This window comes from Sorex araneus, chromosome 1, assembly GCF_027595985.1.
Source record: "Sorex araneus isolate mSorAra2 chromosome 1, mSorAra2.pri, whole genome shotgun sequence".
Taxonomy (NCBI): domain Eukaryota; kingdom Metazoa; phylum Chordata; class Mammalia; order Eulipotyphla; family Soricidae; genus Sorex; species Sorex araneus.
Genome location: NC_073302.1, coordinates 18,075,615 through 18,088,727, shown reverse-complemented (window position 1 = coordinate 18,088,727; position 13,113 = coordinate 18,075,615). Strand labels below are relative to the sequence as shown.

The 13,113-nt window shown below is 46.7% G+C and overlaps 1 protein-coding gene across 4 annotated transcripts in view; it reads right to left on the bottom strand.

Moving 5' to 3' along the window:
- The window catches only part of ASTN2 (astrotactin 2), a 1,092,638-nt gene that overhangs the window by 66,528 nt on the left and 1,012,997 nt on the right, over positions 1-13,113 (bottom strand). For all 4 annotated transcript variants that reach the window (XM_055128058.1, XM_055128127.1, XM_055128183.1 and 1 more), the window contains one exon: positions 8,186-8,327. In XM_055128058.1, coding sequence (XP_054984033.1) covers positions 8,186-8,327 — 142 coding nt within the window. The remainder of the gene's footprint in view (positions 1-8,185; positions 8,328-13,113) is intronic.

Sequence of the window (13,113 nt, the reverse complement as noted above, 5' to 3'; positions counted from 1 at the left end):
AAGCTGGGCTTCTTCACTCAACTAGTTCTGTGGCATGGGTCAAGTTACCTGACTTCACTGTACCTTAGTAAGCGTAATCTACTGGATGAGATTAATGACTTGGAGGATTATTTTTGAGAATTATAGATAAGATAACATTCATCATAGAAAGATAAAGATAAGACGTAGAAACACAGAATGAGTGATAAAGAGAAAGAGAGCAACCTCAAGGTAGAGAGAGAGAGAAAGAGTGAGAGAGAAAGAGAGAGAGAGCCTCTATTGAAAACAGTACTATTCAACCTTTATTTTTAACCTGCAGACCAATGGAAATAGTAGACATTTTTACAGAGAACTTGGCAGAAATAAAATCACTTGCTACTTATAATAATTTTGTGTATTGGCGCATATGCTGCCTGAGTCCATGTGCTGCTTGTGCCCACGTGGCCGAGCACATGCAGTGCCCGAGCACACGTGTTGCCCGCATCTCCCCTCTTGAGATGTGTACTTTCATGGTTTCGTGTCCAGTGCTAGGATGTGTGTAGAGCTCTCTCCATCCTCGGAGAAGCCCAAGTTCTCTCTTGAGCGTGTTACTCCTACTGTTTTTCTTTTCCGCTTATCCCTTCCTCCTTCCATCAAAAACCTCTAACTAATATCTGTTTACTTCAAAAAATAATAATTTTGTGTATTACTTTTTAAATCTTGGCATATCCAATACGCACGGGTAGCTTGCCAGGCTCTGCAGCGTGGGCTCGATAATCTCGGTAGCTTGCCGGGCTCTCTGAGAGGGGCGGAGGAATTAAACTCGGGTCGGCCGTATGAAAGGCAAACGCCCAAACTGTGCATATTGGATATGCCAAGAACAGTAACAATAAGTCTCTCAAGGAGAGACGTTACTGGTGCCCGCTCAAACAAATTGATGAACAACGGGATGACAGTGACTTGTGACAGTGACTTGTTAAATCTAATATCATGAAATCAAAATTTTACCGAGGCATACTGTGTTGCATGGCAATACCTCAATAACTCTTTTACAATTTTTCAGCAGGAATTTCTGCAGTCCACTGGCTGGAAATCAGAGGTCTAACCCATGGCCGGATACACACTGTGTGCACTCTGGATATGTGTGTGGGTTTGGAGAGGAGAGTAAAGGAGAGATGCCCCATCTCCAGTCTCCTGCAATGACTTGGGAATGGGAGCAGATCTCTCAACAACTCTTCTTGGTTTCTTCACACCAGCGGCCGTTCTAGGAGCCAGGACCTAGGATGGAAAAGGCAGACGCAGCCCCCGCTCCATGCAAATGACAGTCTAGTGAGAGAGGATGGAAAAGCTGAGACAGCAATCCTAAATCACCACGGCTTTACGAGGGCCCATGGGTGACAGAAGGGTGATCTGACATTTCATCTTGGACCCTGTAGGAACCCCTTAGGAACACAAGAAACCTCTGGTGGGAAGACCAGGAAGAGAGCTACCCGGCATAAGAAAGAGTCCAAGCATCGAGCTTGAGAGAGAAAGAAAAGGGCGTATTCTAGCAAGTGGGCTGGGGAGGGAAGAGCCGAGGGGGCAGTGGCAGAGAGGAAGGCTCGGGCTGCTACCCACTGGGATGTTCTGTGCCCCCAGGCACCAGTGTTTGGTTGGCGTGTTTGATCACAGACTTGAGAACACACTAATCACAGACATTCAAGTGGGCGCGCTGCCACCTCGGGTCACTCATTAGCTCCGCCTCCTCCTGTCACTCATTCCCTCTCCCCCTTCCTCCACTCTTTTCATTAGGGTCTATCATCGTGTTCTTCACTTGTCTCTGGTGCACCGAATTTGCGCATGTTTATGAAACAGGTCCTGGAAAATGAGTCTATGTCATAGATGCATAAACTAAAACTCAGAAAGGTTAAGAAATTTGCCCAAGGCTACACAGTGGGTATGTGGTGAAGCCGATGTAAAAATTCACCCCTGTCTGTTTTCAAAGACCTAATTTAAAAACACAAGTGTGTGTGGTCCAGGCTGGGGAGGGGTGTGCAGATTCAAAAAGTCAATCACCCGCCCGTTGCTGCCAAACATGGAGGGATCATGCTAACCCTCCAGGTGCACACACAACCTTCTGAAACGTTCAAAGCACTTTCTCGTCTGCTCTCCGGCTTAATCTTGGCAGCACCTCTGGGAGGTCTGATTAATTACCTCCCTTTTTATGGATGAGGGTAATTAGCTCCATTTTACGGATGAGAAAGGTGAGGGGTGAGGTACCCACCCTGGGAAGTCTGCCAGCTGCCACAAGGGAGATCCCAGCTTGGGTCCAAGCTTGGTGTTCTTTATCCCCTTTATCCACCCACATCCTCCCTGGACAACACTGCCCCTGGACTGGATCAAGACAGGGACCCCGGACAGGGTGCGAGGGGCGGGACACAGGACAGAGCTGGCTTAGGTAGGAATTGCTGCTCCATCCATTCTTGCCACATGACCCTAGCCAACAGGTTTATGCCCTCAGCGTTGGCCTTGTCATCCGTGTAGTGGGAGAGAACGTTGCTAATAAACAGATACACGTAGCACCAGATCCAAGGCATTGCAGGGAGAGCCAGATAAGACGGCCCTATGCCATGTTACCCCAGCTCCTGGCACACTGTGAGTGGCAATGAACTGTATCAGCTTCAGAGCAGCTCCTGTTACCCAGCCCATGTCAGAGAATTCATATAATCCACTCCCGCCACTCTCCCCCCACACACACACACACACCACCGCTTCCACTAGCTCTGTGGGCAAGGTCACATCTTTCCATTTCACAGATGAGAACACCAAGGCTAGGAGAGAGGGGAGGACCTAGCACCTTAGGTCTCAGAGAGGCAAGGGAAGTGCCCAAGTGTGGGAACAGCTGTTGGGCTCCTGACCCGCCCTTTCTTGACAATGCTGGGTCCCGGGGTTCCCTTGGATTCTTCCACTCCAACTCTACCCACTGCCGCCGAGAAGGAGCCCGCAGCTGTGCCGCTGGTGCCACTGTGACTCTTGGTATGTGGTGGCAGTACCCAGGCTCCCCGGGCATTCCTTTCATAGAGCTGAGGCCAGGGAGGCGAGGGTGGGCTGGGGGGCAAGGCTCTGAATGTGTGGGAATGAGATCCCCCACCCCAGGAATCGGGCCTGGCTGAGCTGCGTGTTTGCTCAGGACTCCTTGGCAGTCGTCCACGAGTAGAGAAAGGCAAGGCAGCCAAGACCAGACAGAGGCTAATTACCTTGGGTAATAGGAAATTGGGGAGCAGCAACAAGAATGGTATCTAGGCCTCTGGCCAGGCTAGGGGGCCACGGGTGCCCAGCCTCGCTGGACCCATCCATCCCAAGTGGAGATTCCTTCCTGGGGTCACCCTGGGACTCCAATAACCTCCAACCTTGGGCTGGCCACATTGTCAGACCTTCAGGGGACCCTCTCCCTCTGCTGCTCTTTGTTTGTTTTCATTCAAAAGCAAAACACATGAAACAAACAAGGAAATTCAATTTAAACAGGGCCCGGGTGCTGATGTTTCTGTTTTGTTACACCAGGGTGAGTTTAGGACAGAAAATTAGCTTTGACTTTCACTTCTCCGACTGGTTTCAACCCCGCAGCACTGTAGATGGGGGGCTACTAACTCAATTTGTCTTCCTAGGTGGGGTGGGGGAGAGGGGGTGAGGATGGAGGGGCACTAAGTTGAGAGAGAGAGAGAGAGAGAGAGAGGGAGAGAGAAAGATTGCACAAATATAAAATAATAAAAGCAGGACAGAGTGAGATACACATAGAGAGGCAGAAATTAAAAGAACAATGCAAAAAACCCATTTTTTTAAAGAGAACAATGGACAGAAAGGCAAGCAGGAATGACTTAGGAGAATGACCGGCCATGAGCTCTGCAGAAAATATTGACGGTGGGTGAAAAGATAGAGGTGAGGAGATACTGAAAGGGGTGCAGAGAATAAAGAGATGACAAAAAAATGAGAGAGGAAGAAAAATTGGAAGGGCAGACACCCAAGAGAAGAGAGAAAGAGAAAGAGAACAAACCCCAAGGCAAAGGCATTCATTCCCAGAACTCTGAAGCTTGGGTGAGTTTCAGGCAGCTTCTTTTGGAAGATGCTGGAATTGTAGAGCAAGGAGAACATCTGAAGTTGAGCCCCCAAGTCCCAGAGGAAGAACTGGCAGGACGTCAGTGTGGATTTCGTGCCTGGACACCACTCCTCCATGTAGCCACCACCTAAATCCTTGACCATGCCAACTGGCAGTCATTGAACTTAATTTATACTTTAGGGAGCTTTACCCAACCTATCTTTTCATCCTATTTCATGCAAAAGGATCCCAAACAGCCATCCTCTCCGAGTCTGGTGGGACCTCAACCTGTCTCATAGGAAACAGCTCCTGGAAGCAAGAGGCGCTAAAAACCAGGATGGACACCAAGAACAAAACAGGGAGGAGAAAGTCTCTGACATTTCCTGCTGGCCTCTTAGAAGATGCTTTTGGGCTTTCGGTTGACCTCAGCTTATGGAGTTGTCTCCCTTCCCTGTCTTTCTTGTAACTCCCTCAGGTAGGGATGGTGACCAGCCTCCTCCAGCCCCCTACCCCCGGAGGAAGACATGAAAATCAGAACAGTGCTGAACACTGTCCAGAGTCGGGTATGAGTGTCAGGTACCGTCTACATTCAGTTCAGTTTAGGCTGTCCCCCAGCCTGGCTTCTCTTTTCATGTAAGAGGAAGAAGACTAATTCCAGTAAGGAATAAGGAAGCCGAAGGGGAAAGAGAGAGAGAGAGAGAGAGAGAGAGAGAGAGAGAGAGAGAGAGAGAGAGAGAGAGGGAGGGAGAGAGAGGGAGGGAGAGAGAGAGGGAAGAAGGAGAGAGTGAGGGAGAGAGAGGGAGAAAGAGAGGGAGGGAGGGAGAAAGAGAGGGGGAGGGAGAGAGAGGGAGAGAGATGGAGAGAGAGAAGGAGAGAAGGAGAGAGACGGAGAGAGAGAGAGGGAGAGGGAGAGAGAGAGGGAGAGAGGGAAAGAGCCAGCCCCAAGAACCGACACTAGGACTATTTTAGAACTGGAGTGCAAGCCAGTCAGACTTCTGGGGAGAAGAGCCGCCAGCGGGAGGAGGGAACCATCCAAACAACGCCCTGGCTCCAAGTCAGAGAGGCCTGGATCCCAGGGCTGGCTATTAATAAAATCAATTTCAAAAATAAAAATAAAATAAAGACATATTCTGAGCTAGGGATGACAAGAGACTAACCAGCACATCTCCAGGACAAAAGGAGAAAAGATGCTCTTGACTTCAAGACGTGAGTCATGAGGGTGGGTGTGGGGAAAGCCCAGGCAGGCAGAGAGGGAAAGGATGGGCAAGGGCAAATGGGCGTCTCTAAAAGGCTGGCAGGTGACTTGTCAGGGCTCTGCACTCAGTGCTTGGGGAGTTGCATTAAACATGGCAGTGCGTGCTCCATAGCTGTTGTCTAGGGTTCCAGCCTGGCTCACACCAAGTCCCCACATATCACACACTTGCTACTCAAGGAAATGGATGGGAACCCCATCGTGGCTCTGTCCCTCTCCACTTTTCTGGACACTGTCCCAGCAGTTGGAGCATGGTAGGGGAGGGAACATAACTTGATCATTAGAACAACCTGGGCAGCAAAAATCAACAGTGACCATATCTTGCACGCCTCATTTCCATACTGGTAGAGTCCGTGGGTCACTCTCACCATGGGGACAGGTTTCTAACACGACATCCTCAAATATTCCTGCAGACCCAGGGAGCAAAACACAGTCTCCACATATCCACACAGGGGGCCGAGGGGCCCCAGAAGGCCAAGGAGAACACTCAGCGTCGGAAAACTGATCAGGCACGGGGCAGAGGAAGGAAACCAGAGCTGTCTGCGCCCTCCCACCCAACCTCCCAGTCTATGCCCTCAATGGGGGGGAGGAAGCAGAAGTTGGGCCTCAGGGAAATGTTAAACACACCACTTCATTCACAGAAGCAGAGAGTCCAGAGTTGGAGGGGACCTCTTAGTTCGTCATTTAGTCCCGAACACTGAGTTCACAGAAGCAGTGACCCCAGAGCCCTAGGGAATACAGATCAGAAGTGTGAAGATGCAGATTCTCATGAGCTGGACCCCCAAGAGACTCTTTTGTTGAGGGGTAGGGGTCCTCCTTGGCAATGCTGGGGTTGACACCAGGTTACAGCTGCCTGTGCCCAACATGCCATGGGGTGGAGGAGATGGGATCTGGAGCCTGGTACATGCCAGGATCTAGGTATTTCCCATCCAAGTCCTGCTTTGAGACCAAGCCAGATATTCTGAAGTGTGCTTTGGTGCCCCCCCTGGGGGAGAGCCCATACATTATTGTACTTTGGGGATACCACTTCTCCAGCCCTCACTATCTCCATCCGACTTTGTCTTCTGACATAAACAAAAAGTAGGTCCCAATGTCTACTAGATGATAGAAGAGCAGGGTCTGACACCCAATCCGCAGTTCATAGTGCTATTTCCGAGTTTGATACATGAATAAATTGAGTGTTATTAGTAAGCCAAGCGATGCCATTCATTCAAAAGAACACCATAATCTCTAGAAAACTCAAAATCTGAAGCTAGAGAGAGGAATCAGGGGTGGGACATGTTTGGGACACATGTTATAGAGCAATTCCATAAAGTATGTTTATGGAGGACACAGGTTCAGACACTGTGAGCAGGCATTTCTTTAATTCTCACACAACGCTAGGACTTACATCTTATCATGTATGTCTTACAGTGTCTCAAAGAGGTAAGAAAACTTTTCTAAGTTTACATAACCAAAAATGTCAGAGGCAGATTTAAATCCACTCACACCACCATTAATTTTTAATTTTTTTTAAATTTTGGTTTTGGGGCTATACCCAGCAGTGTTCAGTGGTTTCTCTCTGTGATCATACCACTAGCATTTATGCTATCTGGGGATACCCTCTTTTAAAGCTGCATTTCTGTTTACATTCTGTAGCCCAAGAAATTCTCATAAAAATAACCACCGGGTAAGTAAATGTGCTATTAATGAGTAAATGAAAGTGTGAATGATTGAAAAATGAATGATTAGGCAAATTAGTGATCATCTGTAAGAAATTATGGATGGATGGATGGATGGATGATGGCAAGGGGAAGAAGGGAGTGAGAAAAGTCAGGATAGATTAAAGGATAAATACATGACTGAGTAGAAAGATGATCCCAGAGAGACAGTACAGTGGGTAGGGTATTTGCATTGTTTGTGGCTGACCTGGGTTCGATCCCCGGTATCCTATATGGTTCCCCAAACATTGCAAGGGGTAACTCCTGAGTGCAGAGCCAGAAGTAACCTCTAAGCATCACTGGGTGTAGCCCCCCCCCCGCCAAAAAAATAAGATGGACATGTGAATCACTGAGTATAAAAAATGAGTTGAATACTTGTGATTAATGCTCACCTTGATGACAATTAGAGTACTCTAAGTTGGCAGGAAGATTAGGCTATAATTTCATAATTAGGGTATTCTTTAGAACTATGTTATAGTTTATGATAGCTAAATGCAGATGTGATATTACCCACTGGGCCATGAAATAAAGATAAAATTAGCCCACATTTTCTCTCTGAGATAAGCATACAAGTCTCAGAATTACTTCCTTTAGCGTGTCCAGAAGTTTGGATGCAAAGATTCTAATGTACACTAAAAAGGAATATCTCTGCTCCCAATAATGTTTGCCATAGTCCCCACTGCTCCCAGGTGCCACCTCTGGCAAGTCCAGTACATGAACAACACTTGGAAGTTCCATCTTACGAAGCTTCCCTACTCCCCCAGTCTCAGTATTGGTATCATGTTTAAGGGACTGGCTAGATCTGTTTATAATAGGTATATGTTTGTGTATGATTTGTCAATCAGATTTGTCAATCTGATAATACCCAGTGGAGACATCACAGAGTTAAGAAAGGAGCATTGGCCAGGGAATCCTTGTACCTGCCTTCCTTGCTAATGTCACTCTTCCCATTGGATTATGGATTCTTAGAAATGAGCTTAAGTTGATGGTCTCTATGTACTGTTTAGCACTAATCTTGTATTACCTAGTGACTCATCAGGACTCATCATCGTAGATGCCTCTAAAATCTTCACCTCTCCAGGTGCACACACAGGCAGGCCAGTCAGACATCTGGCTGGCTTGGGCAGATTAGTCATGCCTTCCCTCCCAGGCTCCTATGTATCTAGTCTGCATTACAACCCCCATGCACCCAACATTTCTTACTTGTAGAGACCGTCGGGCTCCAGACACTTGAAGATGACGGAGTAGATACTGACTTCAGGAGCCTCTCCATGGCTTCGACCCGCTGCCACACAAGATGTACCCAGGCCAGAGAGCAAGTCATCCGCAAAACTCAGGAATTCTCCTGGAGGGAGACAAAGAAAGATGAACTCCCCGGCTCAGGCCTTGGCAAGCAGAAAGTCCTGGTGTTCTCCAAACCCATCAAATTGTCTGGATACTCTGATCAGAACAATGAGTGGACAAGACAAGCTCAGACTTATAAATGATGCAGAGTAATGTTTGGGCCAGGTGAGTCTCTGACTACATGTAGGCAGGACTCAACTTTTTCTCATCTGTTAAAATGGGATTTTAAAATACCAATCTTCTATAGGACTGGAGCGATAGCACAGCGGGTAGGGTGTTTGCCTTGCACTCAGCCGACCTGGGTTCGATTCCTCCGCCCCTCTCAGAGAGTCTGGCAAGCTACTGAGAGTATCTTGCCCATGCGGCAAAGCCTGGCAAGCTATCTGTGGTGTATTTGATATGCCAAAAACAATAACAAGTCTCACAATGGAGATGTTACTGGTGCCTGCTTGAGCAAATTGATGAACAATGGGACAACAGTGTTACAGTTAATCTTTTGTAAAATGGTGGCCAAGGTTCAAAGGGGATAAATCACTGTGGAATAAAATACATGAAAAGGCAATAGGCAGTGGTGTGTGTGAGTGTGTGTGTGTGTGTGTGTGTGTGTGTGTGTGTTCCAGAATAATCATTCTGGCCTTGCTCTTATCACTAACTTACTAACTTCCCTTACCACCAGAGGTAGGGTCCTTCCTCTTAGTTATTCTGGTTTGGGGCCACACCTGGTGGTGCTCAAAGCTTATTCCTGGATCATTATTCAGGAACCAATTCCTGGTGATGCTTAGTGGACCATAAGGAGTGCTAGGGATCAAACCTAGGTTGGCTGCATGTTGAAGGCAAGCAAGTGCCCTACCCACTGTCCTATCGCTCTAGGGACAGCTCTTTTCTTCTAATTGTATTTTCCTTCCCGGTATAATGAGGGGATTGGATTAGGGATGTACACTAGGCTTCATGAGACATGACTGCTCTGGACTCTAGTACTGAATCACTCTACTCAGTGCTATGCTGAGACAACCTGTTCAGCTAAGGAGATGATTGGTTCCTAATCAGGGACCTGGGACACAAAGGCCAGTGCATTAACAAGGGCCCCAAATTCTAGGACTCCCAAAGGCCATTGGCTTTTCTAAAGAGTCAATTTAAATCCAGCTGTTGGAATTTAAGACATGACTGAAGTTGTTAGAAACAGGGCTGAGAAGAGGAAGAAGAACTGAAGACTTCTAGATGTTCAGTCTTCAGCTGAACATCTAGATTCTGGGCAACTAGTCTCAGCTCTCTGAGGGTCTGCAGGCAGTAAGACAAATCCCTGCTTTACTGGTTAATTTTCTCTTTTGAAAAATAATGGTGGCAGAATAACTGTTAATTATTTTTAAAACAGGTAAATAAGAACATACAGGAGCACAAAGATTAGATTGTAAGTATAAATACTGCTCTATTTTTGAAAGTAGCAAATTTTAGAAACAGCTAAATGTTCAACAATATTGTAAACAAATATCATTTATAGTTTGATGATGCAGTGGAATATTTTAAAGCCATTAAAAATAATTCTGTGGGAGAACATGATGTGATATGAAAGGACATTAGAGTATGCTTTGATTAAAAAAAAAAGGTTATACCATTACAGGGTAATCTGATTTAATCTGATTGTTGGTGGAAATCTTACACATGTATTTATTTAGAAAGAGAACACAGCAAATACATAATAGTAGCTTTTCTGGAAAACAACATGAGTATTTCTTTTCCCTTGTGTTGGCTAATTTCTAGTTTTTTTTTTTAATTCATCTACAGTGAACATGCATTGCTCTTGCAACAAAGGGAGAAAAAAATCAATAAAAAAATAACTTAAAATAGAAAAAGTAAATGAGCCAGACTAAATGCCCTAGAAATTTCCTTCTAATTATAAAACTCGATGATTTAGAGAAAAGGGGGCTTGGGAGGCTTTTTGTTTTCTACAGTATGGAATGGAATGAAACCTCCCAACCATTGATTCCTTATTCCACTTTATGGCTGAGATGGAGCACCTCTCTCCTCTGTATCCTCAGTAGGAGGGCCTGTCCCTCCGACGATACCTTCTCTACTCAGGATTAAGTGCCACAGAACCAGCATTATAGTGCCATCATAGGAAAATCATAGTATCCCGGTGTCAAGACTGAGCCCACCAATGCCACTTGGTATTTCTCTACCAAGGACAGGGTAGGGAGGATGTAGCACTGTAGCACTGTCATCCCGTTGTTCATCAATTTGCTCGAGCGGGCACCAGAAACGTCCCCATTGTGAGACTTGTTGTCACTGTTTTTGGCATATCGAATACACCACGGGGAGCTTGCCAGCTCTGCTGTGCAGGCGCAATACTCTTGGTAGCTCCCCAGGCTCTCTGAGAGGGACGGAGAAATTGAACCGGGGTTGGCTGCATGTAAGACAAACGCCCTACTCGGTGTGCTATCGCTCCAGTTTGGGTAGGCAGAATAGGAAACTCAAACTTCAGTAGGTCTGTCAGAGTTTTATCCTCCAATATCAAGTGCACCATTCTGGACCCTGACCAGGCAGAATAGCCTAGATGGCCCTGTAATCCAGGAGAGAAACAAAAGCTATGCACCCTAAGACCTTTATAGGTGATCAGATAGATGGGTAAAGCTCTCGGTGGCCCATATCATTGAAACCTTCTACCGTGAGCTGATGGTGTGAGTTCACTGTCACAGAGGCATGAGGACAGGCCTCAATCAGGCCCATATCAAACACACAACTCCAGTTCTCACAGCCCAGCAGGCATGAGAGTGAATTCTTTCCCAACCCTTTGTCGCAAGCCCTTTAAACACTCCACGCCCCCGTTTTGCCTCCTGTCACCAAAGGAGTAATGACATTTTATGAGTTTGGAGTCTAGAAAGAAACCAACGCTAGGAAGAATTCTTTTTGGAGAACTGTGTGTCTTGCAGGGGAAACAAAAAGAAAGAAAATGAAGAGGAATGAAAGCCTATTTTCATCACTGGCTTTAGCCTTGTTTTTTCTTGAGGGCTCTGATGCCAGTTCCCTCCATAGAAAACTCATTAACTGACAGTCTCTGTCTTCCAACTGCTTCCAAAGCAGAGTCACACCAGGGGAGTTTTCAAGGAGAAGGGGAGGCGGGATGCGGCTCCCGGGGGAGAGAGAACGCGCCTTGTTCCACTTGGTTCCCGAGGACTCCAAGCATGGTTGCTTAGGCTTGTTTTCTTTGAGCTGGGATCCGTGTCTGTCTGCTTTTTCAATTTGTTTCCAGATACCCATCGAAAGAGTTGGCTTTTCCTGAGGGGATTTAGGATACTGGTGGACTAGATTCATTGTCTTCAAGCCAAAAGATGGTTGACATTCATTTTCAAACAGGCATAACTTTCCAGATATTCCCCTGCATTTCATGCTTTTAGACCATGGATAAAAGTCCCATAAATACGCCAGGTCGGCAAGATTGGCACATGGTTTGAAGGTTGATAGGTTCAACGGGAGAAATTAGATCGCGTGGAATGTGTAGAACAAGTCATTTTGAGAACATTACAAGGATACTTAGCATTTAATTCTATTGGAGATGACATACACACATTGACCTGCAAATCAAAAGCGTTAAAAAGAAACTGGGGTCAGAGAGATAGTACAGCAGGCAAGGCACTGTGGTCAGTCAGGGTTTAATAACTGGCACCGATATGGTTCCCCAAGTACTGCCAGGAGTGATCCCTGAGGGCATAACCAGGAGTAAACCCTGAGCACTTCCGGGTGTGCCCCTCCCCCCCACACACACCATCTTCCCCCAAAAAATAAAATAAAATTAGAAAAAGGAAACTGGGCCAGTGAGACAGATCAATAGGCTGAAAACAAGGCTTTGCATGCAGGCAGACTGAATTCTGACTAAAATGGTAACATCCCTGGGGTAAAGCTCAGGTTCGTCCTGCAAACAGGGAGGGGCAACACTGCAACTGAACCCAAATCCTCAAACTCCTAAGCCCTACCTCTCTGTGCGAACTCTACAGTCTTGCAGAGAAAGTGTGACTTGCAGAGAAAGTGTGACGCTACTAAGAAAACATGCTTTCCCCATTCCGTTTCATTTGCGTTGAGATTAGTACTTCTCTCTCAGCCTCCCGGGCTCAGGGGGGGAGGAGACAGTAAAAGAAACAGTCCCTGACCTTGCAGTTTGTAATCTGACTACAGGAAGTCTTGTTAAACACAAGAATAGGCCCATAAAGTACATCGTAAGGTCGCTTTTCCTGGCACTCCAGCTCAGTATGGCCTAGCTGGAGACAGGTGAATGAGGGAGACCCCTGTCTCCCCCGTCTTTCCTCGTCGAGCTGCGCAGGTGCTGCGGAACAACCTGGAGGTGATCTGTGCAGAAACGCAAATGATTATGACTGAACACGCGGACTGTGGTTGCACAGGACAGCATGCTCTGCATCTGGCAGGGCCACAGCTAAGCGAATAGTCACACAGAACGGTGGTTACGAGGTTGGGCTCAGATGCACATAGCCGAGGATTAAGTCCTGGTTCACTCCCCACCTCCTGGCACTGCTTCCTTGACTTTCGACACTGGCTTTCTCCCATGTCAAATGACAGTAATAACAGTAGCCAACTGACAAGGTGGTTGTCCTTATCCTGTGGAATAGTTTTCACCAACCACTTACCTCAAAAATATATGAATTCTCACTAAAAACAAATTACTATTATAAAAGAGGAAAGACATAAGCACCCCTACATTCTGTGTGTGTGTGTGTGTATATGTGTCTTTGAGGGTGAGTGGGCTCTATCAAGCAGTGCTCAAGAGACGCAGGGGCCAT